We start from the raw sequence: 18,596 nt of genomic DNA on the forward strand, positions 1-18,596 counted from the left end.
TGACAAAAAAGATAATTTTATTTTTTAGATTTTATCTTTAATATTAAATACTATTCTCTAAATCATATTACAAGAGTCAATACTAAACATCATTTAATAAAGACAATGTGATAACATATCTATGTTAATAATTTTTTTGACAAAGATATCTATATTAATAATTATTTTCTTAACATATATGTTAAATCAAATAGTGACAAGTAAAAATGAACGGAGAGTATATAAAAAGAACTGTACTTGATAAAGAAATATTAAAACCACAAATTTCACTACTATGATCATTTAGTAATGACATTTAACAACTCAAAAGCACCAAATTTGTATGCACCAACAACTTGTCTAGCAGTAGAAATGGAAAAACAAAATTCACCACATCATATATATGCACCAGTAACTTGGCTAGTGAACATAACTATTTTTATCGACCGGTCAAATATGTATCTTGCCCTTCTTATTTCGCCTTCGACACATGTGTACCTATCTTAGGATTTGTTGGATTTTTTCAACGTTTTCCGTAGCTGAAAAAAGAATACGAGGCTGAAAATTGTTCATCAGAAAACAAAAAGAGCAGCAGAGTACACAACTACGCATCATTTTGGAAACAAATATGGAGTATATCTATTAAGATGAATTGCTATGACAATGATTGGTTACCATATAATGGTCTCCAACAGTAAAATTGGACAGAATATTCTGAAGTTTTTGGCCATAAAATCCAGGATCTAATGAATCAATGTCATCCCAATTAGTACTGGAATTAAAACTACAAGAAGAAGAATTGTGTCCTCCATTATTGCACCATTTCCCGCGCACCATCCCATGGGGCTGGCGATCTAGGATATCCCTGTCTAGCTCGTCTAAAGTAGGATCGCCTTCTTTAAATGGCCTAGCAAATATTGCCCATTTGTTCACAAGATTGTCATAGTAGTTTGAAACATTTATTGGCGCGGAGCACCTGAGATCCTGGTTTACTATTGTGTTTCTAAATTCTGGGGAATTGCATAGTACAGTGTGGAAGTAGGATTCTAGAGGGGACACTACGTTGGCGTAGTACATAAGTAACTTCCTAGGGAAATTGTCCCATCCTTTGATGCAATGCTCCATAAATCCTCTGCTCAATACCATCCATGGAGAACCTAGAAATTGAAATTAACAAGAAATGAAATCATTGTTGGAATTTACACCATACATAAAGTAAATGAATTAAGCCAACCTTGGAATATATCAAAAGTTGTTGGCATTTCTCTAGTCTCTACAGCATAGTAAAGGGGAGTAGCCTGTTTCAAATGTAGGCTGGGGTCAACAACAATCCGATTGAAGTTGTGTTGCCTGCAGTGACATTGCATTGAAGTTGAGGTGTGTTTAGATGGCAGGTAGAAAAAGGGAATAACTGATAGTTGGGATATGTAACCCGTGAAAAGTGATCGTTCAAATGTGTTTTTGATCATTAAAAACTTTGATGGTCGTGACACCTTACCCCTTTTGATCAATAGTCCTATTGGTGAAGCCTACGAAGTTGAGATCCCTTGGCAAGGAAGTGAGAGAAAATAAGATATCTGTAATCGTAAGTGTGGATCATCAATTAGTTGCAGAATTACAGAGTAATTATAAGGTAAATTGGGTAGTACTATATCAGTAGACAGTAGTTTACTACTTCCTCCGATTCCATTTTTTCTGTTTGATTTTGACTTGACACAGAGTTTAAGAAAGTAAACAAGACTCTTGAATCTTGTTGTCCTAAACATGTCATGTGAAAATCTGGAATCAAAGAGTTGCCATAAAGGGGAAAGAGACATTTTTTTGAAACGGACTTAAAAAAGAAAAGTAAGACAAACAAATTGAAACAAAAGGAGTACTAGCTAGGCTACTGGTGATCACGAAAAATTTACCATCTTGAGTAAAAAGAGGGTAGTCGGAAGAGCTTAAGGTGAAAAACCAGTCCCATAGGGGACTAATTCGAAGGAGCAAGGCGGAGGCATGAAGCATAGCAGAAAGAGCAGAGGCGCCTGATTCCTCCACAGCATAACTTTTACCAACAACGTTCACATTCCCAAATGCTCGAAACACTTGTTCAGATTCAACTGAAACAGCTAATTCCATCCTCTCTTCATCTCCATCTCCATCGAGAAGGTGCAATAGGTACTGGTTTCTTGGGTGATACACCGCTTTTAACAGCCTTAACATTCTTTTACTTTCCCCTCTAAAACCAAAAATCCAATAAGCCAGGATTGGTGGATCACCTGGCCGTCCTTTTGACGGATGGATCATCTTTATAGTTGTCGATGTGTCTATGTTTGAGTGATCATCTGGAATATTATTCATCAACGTCCTGTACTGATCATCATCAAATCTGCTACAGAGGAATCCTACCACTAAAAGTAGCAAAGCAGCTGCAACGAAAACTGAGAGCCGAACACGAGTTCTCCAATTCCAGGAACTTAACATCTTAAGCATCATCATGGACATTTGTTGAATATTTGATCTTAATAGTATATAGAAAGGGTTGCTAATTAGAGCAAGTAAAAGCTGGCTTGTGGGACTTGTTAGGTCATGTGTGACATCTTAATGATTGTTAGTTAATGAATGCTGTGTTGATGAAAACTTACGCCACAACTAACACCAAATTTCCATGTTTTTTTCTTAATGACAAGGCAAATGCCGCTTCAAACTAAAACTCTAATAATTATTTTCTTTCAAGTGAAGGAATAGTAAAAGGTCAAAAAAATGCAGCTAGATGGGTGAAATTTTGTCACTTTGTTGGGCCTTTATATGCAACCATTGATCATCAGTCGTATATGTTGACTAGTCTTCTCCAGCAAGCGGGAATTATTAGTTTCATCCGGCCAACTATTGACAGGTCTAAAAAAACGCCCCTTTACATTCTTTTACTTGACTAACTGAACATAAATAAACCACGGATCTTGCAACATGAGTGAAATACACCCTACATTAATCTCATCAAAACTTAGGGATGTTTTCAGCACTTCTTTTGGCATTTTATTAAGAATTTCATGTTCCTACAAGAGTTTGTGATATGGCAGACCGGAGTGTATCCCACATATATTTCATACATAGACAAATCAATAACACACATTATAATTAATTAAAAGTTATATTATAAGGACCAAAGTTAATATTTGCGAATAAACGAGGGACCAAAAGTGTTATTATCCCAACTTTAAATAACCCCATCACTATTGTTCTGTTACTTATCCAAACTGTCTTAACTAACAACAATGTCCGCTTGGACATGTACACTCTCTGCTTCCCCTGTTTCTGTTCCTCTTCAACAGCCTTCCAATTCATTTACCCAAAATTCACCAAGAAAACTACTTTCAACTTCATCACCCACAAGTACACTCATTTCCAAGAAATTTCAACAAGAACCCACCTCAGAAACACCCTCTGCAGCTTCATGGATCGATACTCTTCGGTCCCAAGTACGCTTAAATTGCTTCAAAGAAGCAATCTTTACATATATACAGATGACTTCTGAAGGTGTAAGGCCTGATAATTTTGTTTTCCCTGCTGTTCTGAAAGCTGGTACTGGCCTTCAGGACTTGAATCTTGGAAAACAGATATATGGGGCTGTTGTTAAATTTGGGTATGATACGACATCAGTCACCGTGGCGAATTCTGTTATCCATTTACTTGGGAGGTGTGGTGGGAGTATTGATGATGTTTATAAAGTGTTTGATAGAATTACTCAGAGAGATCAAGTTTCTTGGAATTCTTTGATAAATGCTCTTTGTAAATTTGAGAAGTGGGAGTTAGCATTGGAGGCTTTTAGGTTGATGGGGTTAGATGGATTCGAGGCTAGTTCGTTTACGTTGGTGAGCATTGCGCTTGCTTGTAGTAATTTGCCTAGGACTGATGGGTTGAGGCTTGGCAAGCAAGTACACGGGTATAGTTTGAGAATAGATGATAGAAGAACTTTTACAAATAATGCTTTGATGTCTATGTATGCAAAACTAGGGAGGGTGGATGATTCAAGAGCTGTTTTTGAGTTGTTTGCAGATAGAGATATTGTTTCGTGGAATACTATTATAAGTTCTTTTTCACAGAATGACCAGTTTCGAGAGGCGCTGGATAGCTTTAGAGTCATGATTCAAGAAGAGATAAAGCCTGACGGAGTCACGATTTCAAGTGTTGTTCCTGCTTGTTCTCATCTGACTTTGCTGGATGTAGGGAAGGAAATTCATTGTTACGTCTTGAAGAATGATGATTTGATTGGGAACTCATTTGTTGATAGTTCATTAGTTGACATGTATTGCAATTGTCAACAGGTTGAAAGTGGGCGTCGAGTTTTTGACAATGCCTTGAAAAGGAGCATTGGGATATGGAATGCTATGCTGGCTGGCTACACACAAAATGGATTCTTTACAGAGGCATTGATGTTATTTATAGAGATGATGGAATTCTCTGGGTTGAGTCCAAACCCAACCACTGTCGCAAGTGTTTTTCCGGCTTGTGTACATTGTGAAGCATTTACCCTTAAAGAAGTCATCCATGGGTATGTTATTAAATTGGGTTTTTCAGATGAAAAATACGTTCAAAATGCATTGATGGACTTGTATTCTAGGATGGGAAAGATAAATATATCAAAGTATATATTTGACAACATGGAGAGTAAAGATATAGTTTCATGGAATACTATGATAACCGGTTTTGTAGTTTGCGGATACCATGAAGATGCACTTATTATGTTACATGAGATGCAAACAACAGAAAGACACAATGACTCTGAGAATAATGTAGAATTTCGGTTAAAACCTAACTCAATAACCCTCATGACTGTCCTTCCTGGTTGTGCCTCGCTGGTTGCTCTAGCAAAGGGCAAAGAGATACATGCTTATGCTTTTAGAAATGCATTGGCAATGGATATTGCCGTGGGAAGTGCATTGGTTGATATGTATGCAAAGTGTGGCTGCCTAGATATTGCTAGGAGAGTTTTTGATAGCATGACTACCAAAAATGTGATCACATGGAATGTTCTCATTATGGCTTATGGGATGCATGGGAAGGGAGAGGAAGCCTTAGAACTTTTTAGGATGATGGTGCTTGAACGGAAAGTGAAGCCCAATAATGTCACATTTATTGCAATTTTTGCTGGATGCAGTCACTCAGGCATGGTCGATCAGGGTCGGGAATTGTTCCGAGAAATGAAAAATGCTTATGGTATTGAGACAACTGCAGATCATTACGCCTGCATCGTTGATTTGCTTGGTCGATCAGGCCATTTAGAAGAAGCATATCAGCTTGTAAATGAGATGCCCTCTAAGTACAACAAAATTGGCGCCTGGAGTAGTTTACTTGGTGCCTGTAGGATACATCGCAACGTAGAACTTGGTGAAATTTCAGCAAGGAATCTCTTTGAGTTGGATCCACATGTAGCTAGTCACTATGTTTTACTCTCCAACATTTATTCCTCTGCTGGGATTTGGGAAAAGGCAAACATGGTTCGACGTAACATGAAAAAAGTTGGAGTAAGAAAAGAACCTGGATGCAGTTGGATTGAATTAGGAGATGAAGTTCACAAGTTCGTAGCTGGAGATGCATCACATCCACAAAGTGAACAGCTCTATGGCTATCTCGAGACTTTGTCAGAGAAGATGAAAAAAGAAGGTTATGTGCCAGACACTTCCTGTGTTCTTCACAATGTTAACGAGGACGAAAAGGAAAATCTACTCTGTGGACACAGTGAAAAATTAGCTATTGCTTTTGGTATCCTCAATACACCTCCTGGAACCCCCATACGGATTGCAAAGAACCTTAGGGTATGCAATGACTGCCATGAGGCAACTAAATTTATCTCGAAGATTGTGAAGAGAGAGATCATTGTTAGGGATGTGAGGAGGTTCCATCATTTCAGAAATGGAACCTGTTCATGTGGAGATTATTGGTGATGTAGTATGTTTTGTAGATTTATACAAAGTTCTGTTTATATATTCTTTTAATGTCTAAATTTATGTAACTGCACCAACTGTAACTTACATTTGGTGACTTGTATTATTGATAAATGAGAAAATAGGTAGAAACTCATTATTTTGAAGGATATGAAGTGGAAAGAAACTTTTAGATTCTGAGTCTTGAAGTCGCTTTGTTGATAATGAATGATACTCTCTGTTTCATATTACTTGGCGTGTGTTGGCCTGGCACAACCCTTAAAAGGGAGCAGAAAGTATTCAATGCTATATTTTCTACTATTCTGTATCTTACATAACTTCCAATAGTTTTTAATATTCATTGTATTTACAAATCAATTTCTGATATGATGAATTTCTTTGAATTTAACTTTTGATTTTTTTTTTTAATCATTTCTTTTGACTGTTATTTATACTATATGTACAAGTAAAACAAATATTGAATTCATGTCCAGTCGAACAATATCATCTAAACGACAACTGATATGTTTGCAATACTAACTGTTGTTTAGCAAATATATGAAAGCTCTCATTTAGACACTAAAAGGATGTCACTGTTCAGCAAATTGAGGCTTTTAACTGCCAATGAAAATGCCTTCACTCTCTTTACATCTTAGCAAGGCAGAAAAAAAGGAGAATTAAACAGACCATTTGGATGGCCAAGTAATTGCCTAATGCTATTACAAAGATTTTAAGAGAGATTACAGAAATGGAATTTCTACTAACAAAATTGTCTTTGCCACTCAAGATATACAACTCTTCATACTTGGACAGTATCCAAGCCCGTGTAGGGGTAAATATGCTTCGTATTCCACTATTCCTCCTATAAAAAACAGCCTGAGGAGGGCCTTCATCAAAGAATGACCTCTATGGTACATTAATCTGCTAACAAGTGTGATGTTATGTTGCCTCAACGGCCTCTTCCACCTGTGGCTGGCGCTTAGGTCGACCACATCGCCTTACATCTTTACTTAGCAAAAGCTTCAAAGCTTTTTCCATGGTTATGTCTTTGGGCTTTAAGTTCTGTCACCAAAATCAGTATAGGCAATATTAATTTCCAGTTACAATTTCTATCAGCAAATACCAAAATCTATCAGCTATCCCAGCACCAAGAACTTCTCATGGAAAAAAGAAAGAAACAGAAACTCATAACCAACCTACTTCAAAGTCACTCAGGTAGTCATTGATCTAGTTGAGATTTGTACAGACCTTATTCACTTCTAAATTACTCGCAAAAAGAAAATGGACACTTCACAAAACATCTATTGTATTGCATCAACAATAAGCAATAACTAACAGGTAAGAAAACATACTGACCAGCATTGACATTCATTGATATAGAGTTAACAGTAGTTGCAGAAACATTTGTAATTAGCAATCAGCAAAAGTAGCAGCTTCATCTCAATGTAACAGAATAAAAATATATAAAATTGAACAAAATGAATTTCCTTTCAGTAAAATTATTGATGAGAAATAACAAATTCGAAGACAAAGTTCCAAGTAACACTTGGAACAAAAAATCTAATGAAAGATACTAGCAGAAAGCATTGCAAAAAATGTTGTCTCTCCAGTTAGGCACGTTTTGTTCTAACAAAAACAAATTTACCAAATATAATGTGGTATCAAGCAGTGGATATTGTGAGGTCATACAAATTACAATGATATAATAGTTCTTAAGGTCTTCAATTTTGCGGAGGCAGGAAGTGTGAAATATGAGAAGGCAGAGGCTCATCAGCCATTGACATTAGGCTGATATACAGGAATATGAAGTCATACTAATAAATGCTTGAACGAGTCTTTACATTTGCGACTATTCACAATAGACAATTATGAACAACTGATTGTGGTCCCTAAAAAGATTAAGCACAAAGCACTCAAGTGTGTGGCCCAGTGGTCAATAAATATTGCAGTGGAAGAACCATGAGATCTCAGGTTCAAATCTCAGTGAAGGCCAAAACACAAAAGTGATTTATTCCCATCTTTCCCAGCAGTTTGTGTGGCTGCCCAGACACCACCGTCATTAAAAAAATGATTAAGCACAAAGTATCTGATGTAAGAAACAAATGATACTGGAATTCTAGACATTACGGAGAAACTTTTACAAACTCTATTACTTCTCACTAGATTAAAGCACAAAGTCATAGAAGTCTTTTAACATGAATTGGGAGAAAACGCTAGAGTATTCATCCTTGATAGATGTTTTTTCCTGCTTCGGTCTCCTGCATCATTAATTTATACAACCACAAAGGCACAAACAGGACGCCAAACCACACGCCAAGAGTAAAGCGACAATTTGAAAACTGTGGAAATTTTTTTTTTTTTTTTTTGATTTGCACCGGGTGTCCGAGTCTCTTTGAGCCCCGACTAATCCCGGGGGTGCACAGGCCCTCGGCAAGGAGTTTCCCGCAAGTGCACCACGGTTAATTCAGGTTTTACCCAGTCCGATGGCTCTCAGAAATTGTTTGCACCTAGTGGGTTTCGAACTTGAGACCTTGAAAGGGAGCAAACCCCAAGGCTCAAGTCAATTGCCAGCAGGCCAACCCCTGAGGAGACTATGTCATGCTGTCATTATGTCATAACTTTTTATCAGATAATTATTGATTCCAAGGTAATTTTCTCGTATAAATACCTTCTAATTATAGTTATTATTCAGCAGAAGCTAGCATATCAAGACACAATGTTTGGAAAAAAAACAACAACAAATTCTAGCACAGAGAGATTGCACCAAACCTTGGGTACTGGAGCAATTGTTCGCCTATGTCTGATTGTAAATCCGAACTTTGCAAGTTTTAAAACAACCGGCTGGCCATCATCGGGGTGGTTTCCCTATAGACATGACCCATTCATCTTTTGTATGCATACTCATAACCAGTGATAGAGATATTTAAAACTGACGATAGAAATATTAAATACACAAAAGGAAGTACACATTACAAACATACCAATGTTACAGGGTAACGTAGCAACTCCAGGGCATCTTCCAAGGTAACAGAACTGACATCCTTCACCTAGATCATGAAAAATGCATTTACATCACTAACGATCTAGCAAGATAAACTTATCTGATTGAACGAAATGAGGAAGGCATTATTAAGTACAGTGATTTGTAAAGATTATACTCCAGGTGCAATTATATCAAATGCAAACAAAAGCAAAAGGTAATTCAGTTCAATGGGAAAGAGAAGGCTCCGCTCAGCGACTTTGGAGGAATTGCAGTTTTTTTTTTTATTATAATAATATAAACGCGGAAAACTGGTATTTATACATGTGAAAGAACTCACAACCAAGTTCAATGAAGTGCTTATCAAAATACCTGTGAAAGCGAAGCCCGCTTGGGAACGTATCCTTTCTTGTCTTCTCCAAGCTGAACATAGTATCCATATGGACCATTCTTCATAAGAATCTAAAGAGAAAGGGCATAAAGGTGTTTAACTCCGAGAACAAACAACTAACTAATAGGTAACAAACAACTAGTAAAATCAATCAACTGATATATAAAGGGTTTTGATGTGGAAACCTTCTCATTTGAAGAAGGATGGACACCCAGCAATTTCGGCGGCTCTACATTTCTTTTAGTGTCTTCAGAGGTGATATCTTCATCCTCTTCACCATATAATGTCTTGGCAATATACCTAACAATGGATGTCAAAACTACATCAGCCAATGACTTGAAACCAACGGCATCAAAAGAGAAGGAGAAAAGTATATAACTATACTTCTTTTCATTGTTCTGCACTATCAAGATAATAACAGATCAGTTACACTGCAAAGAGGTTCATAAGTTCATGTGCTTACAACTTGCAAGCTGTGATAATTGAGAGGAAGATTTAATGCTGGAAAGAACGAACTTTAAGTTTAAGCTAAAGAATACACTCCAGATGCTTTAGAAGTAGCAACTCAAATTGCAAAAGATGTACAAGTAAGAACCAAACAAAAGGGGAGAGGGAATTCTTTTTTCCCCCCATTGCTTTGCATGGGATAACAGTACAATCTTAAGGAAGTTCCCTGGCCAGTGCTCAGGGAGAAATCTTCATGAGAAAAGGTAATGGTAGGAAGACAACTGGTCAGGCCAACGACCTCTGAACCAGAGTTTCCAAGAAATGTTTGTACGTTCTTTACAGCAGGAGGCAACTGTAGCTGATCTATGGAACATTCAAGGGTGGAAACCTTATTTTCAGAAGACCACTTAATGATTGGGAAATCGAAAATTTGGTAGAATTGTTAAAAGTTATTGGAACAATTCAAGGATCTTTCTACTGTTGAGGATAGTTTTAGGAGGGGTGGTTAGAGACAAGGTAATTTTACTGTCAAATCTGCTTACAAAGAGCGCAATACATCCAACTTACACCTGGTTGCTCGCCAGAGGATCAGTGCTCACCCGGGAAAACCTTGGTAAGAGAGGTTATCCTTCTCTATTCTAGATTTTTTAATCTGTGGAGAGGAGTTACAGACTATTCCACATCTCTTTTTGCATTGTAAAGTGACTTTACAATTGTGGAGAAGTTTCTCAACTTCAGGGTATAAGTTGGGCAATGCCTAGGTTTAAACATTGTAAATGTTCTAGCAAGTTGGAACAGAGAAGGTGCCAACTCAAACCAAAAGGAGAGATGGAAGGTCATTCCAGCCTGTATTTGGTGGGCAATATAGGAAGAAAGGAACAAAAAATGCTTTGAAGATACATCAAGTCATTTCCAGAAGATAAAGTTGAAGTGTTTCATATTTTTGGTGTAAAGGAACATGTGCAGAAGATCATGATTCAATTTTTTATGTTTTAGACCCCTGTAGATGATAGAGGAGCTGTGAAGTTTGGTCTCTTTACAGTCCTGTAATTATGGATGATCATACCGTCTTTGTATAGTGATAGCATCCATGATGGCATACCTCCATTAAAGTTGATGGGTTCAATTAAAAATTAAGATGTTTACCGTGGAAGAAAATCCCAAGAATTATAACAACAAGTGGCCTAAGTGCTACATATATTTCACGGTCCAAGTTTGAGTCCAAGAGCCGAAAGATTGGGGCCACATGAAGGCCAAGAGGAGGGCCACATGGAGCCCAACTGAACCATAAAAAAGAGCTGAAATTTCATGCAAAAAAAACTGTTGAAGTCATGTGGGAGTTTTGGTGGAAATTTGTCCCTTCTTTCCTTTTTCTTGACAGATAATTTTAGGAAAATGTTTGACATTATTTTTACATGCTTCCCTAAAAGTTTTCTAGTTATTCCATAAAAGTAGGATTAGAGCCATGCTATTAGGGATAAATTCAACTATATATAGAGGTGAATTTTGTTATTTTCAAGAGACATGATTAATATTATTTGAGAGGTTTCTCTTCTTTACACCTTTGTGGGTGATGACTATGGATTTATATCTTACAATCTTATAAGAACGATTCTTTTAAGAGATAAGATTAGTTCTTAACTTAATATCTTTGATTTCTATTAAAGAAGGTAATTAGCCTTATACTAATTGTTGTCTCTAATTTCTTCGAAATAGGGGTCTAAGTCACTTTTGATCTAAGTTTTTGAATTGACACAATTAGTAACATAACTAATATTGATCCGCTAATTTGAATACTAAGATCAATTAGGGTTCTTAGCACTTTATCTTGAAATTTAGGAATTTTATTCTCGAATTTCACATATCTTTCAATTCTTGTCTTTAATCTTTGTATTTGCGCTTCCGCATTAATTTCTTGTTTATTCGAGTAACCCGATTCTTATCATATAGTCTTACTATTTATATAAAATATGGTACCTGTTTCAAAAAAAAAAAAAAAAGATCCAAATCATGCTAACTTGTTACTCACTTGCATTTTGGGTGTTGGTCACAACCTATAAAGTAGCCTGCACCAAACCTGCTCACTTTGAAGATTAAAGTTCCCTGAAGACAGCTTGGGCATGTCCTGCTTTCATTAGGAAGAGATGCAAACAGAAAATCACCAAATGTTTTCTCCAACATCTTCTCCACCTGATGAATGTGCACATTACCAGTATGTTCACAATACTTGCTAAATCTAGTCCAGTAATCTCTCAAAAGGCCCTTCCATTCAGTCAAACCAGCAGAGACATTATCAAGTTCCGTCTCCATATCGGCAGTGAAGCTATAATCTGTTACTTCAGTAAAGTAATGAGAGAGAAATGCCGATACCATACGCCCACGAAATTCAGGATACAGTGTTCTGCCTTTGGCAATGACATAATTCCTGTCCTTTAACACTTTTATTGTGGCTGCATAAGTAGAAGGTCTTCCAATGCCAAGCTCCTCCAGCTTTTTGACCAAAGACCCCTCAGAGTATCGTGGTGGAGGCTGAGTCTGGTGTTGCTCAAGTTTCACTTTACCCAAATAAATTGGATCCCCAGCGGTTAAATTCCTAAGAGCCTCAAATACTTCAGAACGATCATCCCTCCCATTCTCATTATCTCTCGTTGAGTTAGTTTCTACATCCTCGTAGACAGCTTGGTACCCGGGAAACTGTACTTTTGAGCTTGATGAACGGAAGATTATGGATTGGTCAGGTTTCCCAATATCAACTTGTATCTGCTCGATGGTAGCAGGTTCCATCTGGCATGCCATGGTACGGGACCATATAAGTTTGTATAGCTTAAGTGCATCATCATCCAGCACCCCAACAAGCTTTGAGGGTAGCCTTCGGATATCAGTGGGTCTAATAGCTTCATGGGCCTCTTGAGCATTCTTCACCTTCTTGAAGTATTTGCGACCATTCTTTGATGCAAAATTCTGTCCATACCTTTCACTGATATAGGATTGAATGTCCTTGGTAGCTTCATCTGAAATGTGCAATCCATCTGTTCTGATGTAAGTTATCAATCCTGTTGACTTGCCATCAGATAACTGGATTCCCTCATAGAGCTTTTGTGCAAGTTTCATCGTATATGTTGATGAAAAGTCCAATTTGTTTGCGGCATCTTGCTGAAGTGTTGATGTTATATAAGGAGGAGAGGGGTTTCTCTGCTTTTTGGTTATCTTAGAGCTAAGAACTTCAAAGTTTGATGAATTTATCTTCTCTTCAATTTCCATTGCTTCGGTATGAGAGCTAACAGAGAACTGACTTAATTTCTTGGTATCAAAATGGGTCAAGTGGGATGACAAAAAGTTATTGGCTAAATCTAGGTTTTTGTTCTTCTTAAATTCAACCAGGACTGTCCAATACTCCTGTGGTTTGAATCCATCAATTTCCATTTCTCTGTCACATATAAGTGATAGGGCAGCAGACTGAACCCGACCAGCAGATTGACAACCAGGTAATTTCCTCCACAGAAGTGGAGAAATGTTGAACCCAATCAGGTAATCAAGAGCACGCCTTGCAAGATAAGCATGCACTAAATTTGCGTCAATCTCCCTTGGAGACTGGAGGGAAGCTTTGATGGATGATTCAGTAATTTCATTGAAAACAACCCTTGTCACATTAATATCATCACGTAGGGCATCCTGTTGCTGTAACATCTCTATAATGTGCCAAGAAATAGCCTCTCCTTCACGATCAGGATCTGATGCAAGAATAAGATTCTGGGCTCTGAGGATCAATGACAAACAGATGAGAAACTGAGCATGCATCGCTTTAAACAGTTCAAGCTACAAAAGAGCTATTTTATGGAGAAAAAAAAAGAAGGGAATCTGGTGTGTCTTTCCATCCTCTGTGTAACTGTCAATTTGTTAACTGAACATTATGAAATGCAAAACTGGTTTTCTTTTTTCATCATAATTATGATCATTGAATTGTAGAACAATTAAAAAAAGAACTATGAATCACATAATCACTACTAATCCTCATTAACGTGTTAGCACCATGTTAATAGATAGCTAATCAGAAGTTGGAACAACAGATAACATACCCACTTAGCGCAACCTTTATGCTTTTGAGATGAGTCCAGGCAGCAGAAGGGACCTCCCATACCATGCTGAAGTCATCATCTGGCCGGACAGATCCAGACCTTGCAGCCAAGTCCCTGACATGACCATAACTGGGCAGGACTTCAAACAAGTCACCGAGGTACCCTTGAATAACTCTCGCCTTTGTGACAGACTCCACCACCAGTACAGACTTTGCTGTTGGAGGATATAGTTTTGGCCATTTTTTTTGTCCCGGGGGCTTACTTTTGCTGCTCACATCTGAACTCTTGTCTGGTACTAACTTACTATCAGATGGCAATACAGTTGCCCCATTCAGTTCTGCAAGAGAATTGCTCCCCTTGGTGGATTTCCTTTTCCTGGGAGAGGTTCTTTTCACTTGGGCCAAGTCAACCTTCATTGAGACATTATCAGCAGGCTCTACTGTGGAAGAATGAACGGGCGAACTAATCTGGAATACTGCAAGGTTAGTGCAGGTAATTATGCAGCAAAAAGAAATCAAATATGGTAATTCCAGAAATTGAAAAACTGCAAACCTCTGATACTGCTGGAGATTCCTCATCTTTAACAGGGCTAGACTTCTTTGCTCGGGGAGTCTTAGAAGCTTTTGGCTGATCTACTGTAGCAGAAGCAACATTTTTATTCTTTTTGCTTCTTGACTGCTTCTTTGCTTTCTCGTTCCCCGTGGATGTTGGTTTCCCATTATTACCAAGAGGTATACCTGAAATGTCCAGGTTGACATCCTTGTCATCAATCTTTACAGGGGTGTCCTTGGAAATGACCAGATCAACATTCTTACTAGCTGATACTTTAGAGTTTGGAGTGCCCTTTTCAGTCACCTTGTCCGACATAGCATTTCTTCTATGAACAGCCACCAATTCATTTGACCGCTCTGAGTGATTCTTTAAATTTTTAAAGAATGTTTTATTTCCATCACTAAAAACTTTTGCTCCACCAGAGCCTCTATCTGCTATTGCTCTTGCATCACGGGAAAAATGCATTTTTCCATTTGTGTTATATGACCGTGAACCTATTCCTCCGAATGGCCTGAAACTGAAGATAATAGACATTGGCGTACTTGGAAATCCCTCCTTCGATAGCTGAAGGATACTAAATGCAGAAGAAGATCCTGGCTCATTTGTATGGCTTCTGAGAGGATGAATTTTCTGTTGAGACACGACTCTTAAATTCCTTGGTTGCCTGGCTCTAATCCCACAACATATCCTGGCTTTACGGGACATTTTCTCAAAGCTGTCAACAGTTGCGAATGTTGAACATTGCAAGCAATTTGCCTGATAATTATGTAGTGTCCTGTTCTGCAACTTAACAAAAAAAATAAAATTGGTACAGTCAATGAGGTGGATATTGACCACAAGGAATTCACACAAGGTTTAAAAAAACCGGGGGGGGTTCATTTCCAGCAAGTTCTCTATCATCTTTTCATGAATCACAATTGTACAGACTGAGACAAAACATTCTTCGGATTTGCCTAGTAACCATCAAAATGTGTATAAATCTTAAAGAAAATATAGAGCTTCACAAAGTAGAGAAAAAAAAAGAGTAAAAATATAAGGTCTAAAGATCCCTCAAGGTGTGCTACAAAATCTTTAAAATTTGCCATTAGTTAGGGCATAAAGATAACAGAAAGTGCTCTCTCAAGTTGTTCTTTTTTAACTGATAATGTTGTATTCCTCTCCATTTAGGACATGTTGGAGACCTCCAAAAAGAGCTCTCTCAAGTTTGGTTCACAATAATGAGTGATCCTAACCAAAATAGCATAAGTTTATTCCATAAGCATTAAATAAACTAACTACTAAAGTTTGCTCTTCGACTCTAACAGGACATGGATAATAAGAATAATACAAATGGATTATGTGTGTGTTACTTATCTCTAACTCAACTGCAACTAATACAAATAAAAACTTCAGGCTCTGAAGTTAAATAAAATTATGCATCTCAAAACAGTCAAATTATTCCCTATTGTTTTCACCTTTGCCATTTTTGTTTCAGGGATTCAACTCAAGGAAGTCACATACCCCATTTCTGTTTCAGGGTTCAATTCAAGGAACATGAAATAAAATAGGACGACTGATATAACTACTCTATGCAATCCCTTGAAAAGACAATAGTACAAAAGAAAAGGGAAAAACTATAAATTTACTTTCTTCTCTTTTCCTCCTCACTTCTACCTTCCAACAAACCAAGAGAAACTAAAAGTCTCTAGTTTTTACAAGGAAAAAACTAACCATAAATTGAATCCTGATACCAAAGAACTAAAATCTCTAAGCACTCTACCTTTCTTATACACTTATATCCCTCAATTACAATTTCAAATACATGATTTAAATGAGAATTCCCCAAAAGTGGAACTACATAGCAACTATTAATATTACAAGTGTATGAAAATTTTTACAGAAAACAGAATGAAATACTAAACACCATCAGTAACAACAACAAAAAAAATGACAAAAGTGAGCATATTGTTGGATTCTACCGCTGATAGACTAAGCTTTTAACATTTTCAATTTCCTTTCTTGTAATTTCAAATTTCAATTCAAATGAACAAACAAGAAAAGAAATTTCTTACCATGATAGAGCGGCAGCTAGTAGAGGCGGTAGTCAATAGCTGCTGAACCAATGCCATTCAAAACCCAAGAAGCTATAACTGGAGACAAGATAATGGAAAGAGCCAAACCATGAATTTGGAACTCAAATAACAATTTAAAACATCATAAATAGCATTCTTGATTGCTGATTCTTGAACTTTAGAACTAATTTCAAGAAAAAGATTAATAACAACATAAATGAGAGACCTTTATGTGGACTGCAACCTTATGGGGGTGGGGTGGGGGGTAGGGAAGAAGGAGGCAGTTTGTGAACTGTGAAGGGGTTTTTGGTTAAGAAACAAGAAAAGAGGATGAGAGGGTTTAGCAGTAGGTTGTACTAATGAGGACGACGATTTTTTTAAATATGAATTATTTTTTTCTTATTTTCCTATTGTGTGTGCTTTTATTTTTATTTTTGTAAGCTTATTTGAATTAATTAAAATCTAATTATTTCAATAAAATTAATTTATCATTTTACTTCTTTATTCAACCTATCAACAGCAAAAAGTTTATAATTTTAAAGAAAATTGTATTTGAATGGAAAAGAAAAGGATAATCATATACTTTGTGATATAAATAACTTGATTAGTGTAATAGCATCTTAAGTTATTTATTTTTCACTTCATTAGGCTTCTTGGCATATTAATAATGCTTAACCTTAAAATATCTTTAAATTCCACAAAATATTTAACCTAAAAATTAGTATACACAATAGTTTTCTTTCCGAGAAAGCAATGTTAATTTTTCCTTGATATATCTTTTTTTCTTTGTTTAATGAAAACCCCAAATAAGTAAAATATATATTTTCACAAGTTAGAGAGCTTAATTCAATCAAGGAATAGCTCAATTTTCTTGCGAGCATCATTGCATGTTAGTAAATTTAAATTATTTTATATTTGTGATTTTGCTTGCAAAAATCTACATATTTGTTTGTCTCCATTCATATATGTAATAATTAATTTGTTCACTTTTAATAAATATTTACAATCTTTAATAATGGTCCTAAGATGATGATATTGTGCATCCGCTTTTTCTTTATTTGGATTTGCTCAACTACAAGTAAGTAATTTGTTTTACTTTTGAGTTTTCTTTTTTAAAAAATAATAATTTAAGACCTTGTTTGATGCTCCAAATTTTATAATGAGACTGAATATGGGCTTCATCTTAATTACATATATCTTTTTAAATTTTTTTTATTAGACTCCTTTTAGCTTTTATCACTCTTTTACTATATTCATTTTATACTCTATTTGATTTCATAATATATTTTTTCGAGAAAACGAAAAAAATAACTCTCACCTTTTAAATTCAAAAAGGCACAATATCTCTATACCTTATTTTAATAATACTATGTAAATGTATTTGTTGAAATGTAAATGAAAAAACATATTCAGTGAAAATTTATATCCGATCTCAACTTATTTAGGATTGAAGCATAGTTACTGTTGATGTAAATATATTACTGATAAGACAATTATTTTGTGTGAGAATAAAGTAGAGTAGAGTGGAATTGGATAAGGAGAATTCATATATTTCATTCATGCAAAAGAGCCCTTCTGCTTGTTTCCTCTTTAAGAACCATATTGGCCAAACACATACACAGCCCCTCAAACTTGGTCCCATTTTTCATTTTGGCACTCCAACTTAGCCTTGTTCCATTTTAATCCTTGAACTCCATTTTTTCTGTTCCATTTTAACACGAAATACTATTTTTATGATTTCTTTATTTTATATATATTCTTCAAATGCAACTTCTTATTTTAAATCGACACGTGTCAGTTAATTTTAGTTAAAAAAAAATAAAAATTAACAAAAAATTTTAAAAAATAAACGTGTGCCTGTTAATTTTCATAAAAAAAATTAAACATTTGCGAACGAACATAAAAATTTTCAAACAATAATATTATTTTTTGAGATTTCTTTGTATTTTTGCATGAAAATAAACTGACGAAAGTTCTTTAATTTTCTTTCTTAAACATTCAATTAAATTAAATAACACTACTTATTTATTTTTTCTTATCATCTAGGCTATCTAAATTTAACGCAAATACTGACTTTTAATTTTTAATATAAATCAATACGAATAAAAAAACTCATCTTCAATACGAGTAAAAAAACACTCTTGTTCATTGCTAATAACACTACTAAAAAATGTTAAAACTCGACTGACTTTATTAGGTTGTCGGTGATTTTTA

At 36.0% G+C, this 18,596-nt stretch overlaps 3 protein-coding genes across 4 annotated transcripts; 1 reads left to right on the forward strand and 2 right to left on the reverse strand.

Annotated features, from left to right (window-relative positions):
• Positions 1-600: 600 nt before the first annotated feature.
• Positions 601-2,741, reverse strand: LOC125849463 (beta-glucuronosyltransferase GlcAT14C-like). Its single transcript, XM_049529545.1, has 4 exons — positions 1,890-2,741; positions 1,478-1,556; positions 1,214-1,329; positions 601-1,136 (listed from the first exon to the last, which is right to left on the reverse strand). The coding sequence occupies exons 1-4, from the start codon at positions 2,464-2,466 to the stop codon at positions 622-624; spliced, it is 1,287 nt and encodes a 428-aa protein (XP_049385502.1). The 5' UTR covers positions 2,467-2,741; the 3' UTR covers positions 601-621.
• Positions 2,742-3,228: 487 nt separating this feature from the next.
• On the forward strand, positions 3,229-5,946 carry LOC125848654 (pentatricopeptide repeat-containing protein At3g57430, chloroplastic). Its single transcript, XM_049528569.1, has one exon. The coding sequence runs from the start codon at positions 3,237-3,239 to the stop codon at positions 5,904-5,906; it is 2,670 nt and encodes an 889-aa protein (XP_049384526.1). The 5' UTR covers positions 3,229-3,236; the 3' UTR covers positions 5,907-5,946.
• Positions 5,947-6,467: 521 nt separating this feature from the next.
• Positions 6,468-16,730, reverse strand: LOC125846876 (uncharacterized). Of its 2 annotated transcripts, none has more exons than XM_049526556.1 (9): positions 16,383-16,730; positions 14,332-15,117; positions 13,780-14,246; positions 11,733-13,460; positions 9,442-9,556; positions 9,238-9,327; positions 8,867-8,932; positions 8,655-8,750; positions 6,468-6,947 (listed from the first exon to the last, which is right to left on the reverse strand). In XM_049526556.1, the coding sequence occupies exons 1-9, from the start codon at positions 16,437-16,439 to the stop codon at positions 6,825-6,827; spliced, it is 3,528 nt and encodes a 1,175-aa protein (XP_049382513.1). In that variant the 5' UTR covers positions 16,440-16,730; the 3' UTR covers positions 6,468-6,824. The 2 variants fall into 2 exon arrangements, with proteins under 2 accessions (XP_049382513.1, XP_049382514.1); XM_049526557.1 differs by having other exon boundaries at positions 14,332-15,111; positions 16,383-16,705.
• Between the last annotated feature and the right edge of the window lie 1,866 nt (positions 16,731-18,596).

The sequence above is a fragment of the Solanum stenotomum genome, chromosome 12, assembly GCF_019186545.1.
Source record: "Solanum stenotomum isolate F172 chromosome 12, ASM1918654v1, whole genome shotgun sequence".
In the NCBI taxonomy this organism is placed as follows: domain Eukaryota; kingdom Viridiplantae; phylum Streptophyta; class Magnoliopsida; order Solanales; family Solanaceae; genus Solanum; species Solanum stenotomum.

Excerpts from the sequence above, each read along its gene's own strand:
- LOC125849463 (XM_049529545.1), bottom strand. The coding sequence starts at position 2,466 with ATGTCCATGATGATGCTTAAGATGTTAAGTTCCTGGAATTGGAGAACT. Across the intron at positions 1,557-1,889 it reads CCCTCTTTTTACTCAAGATG|ATATCTTATTTTCTCTCACT; the intron begins GTAAATTTTTCG and ends TTACGATTACAG. Across the intron at positions 1,330-1,477 it reads AGGACTATTGATCAAAAGGG|GCAACACAACTTCAATCGGA; the intron begins GTAAGGTGTCAC and ends ATGTCACTGCAG.
- LOC125848654 (XM_049528569.1), top strand. The coding sequence starts at position 3,237 with ATGTCCGCTTGGACATGTACACTCTCTGCTTCCCCTGTTTCTGTTCCT.
- LOC125846876 (XM_049526556.1), bottom strand. The coding sequence starts at position 16,439 with ATGGCATTGGTTCAGCAGCTATTGACTACCGCCTCTACTAGCTGCCGC. Across the intron at positions 15,118-16,382 it reads CTAGCTGCCGCTCTATCATG|TTGCAGAACAGGACACTACA; the intron begins GTAAGAAATTTC and ends TTTTTTGTTAAG. Across the intron at positions 13,461-13,779 it reads ATAAAGGTTGCGCTAAGTGG|AGCCCAGAATCTTATTCTTG; the intron begins GTATGTTATCTG and ends ATTGATCCTCAG.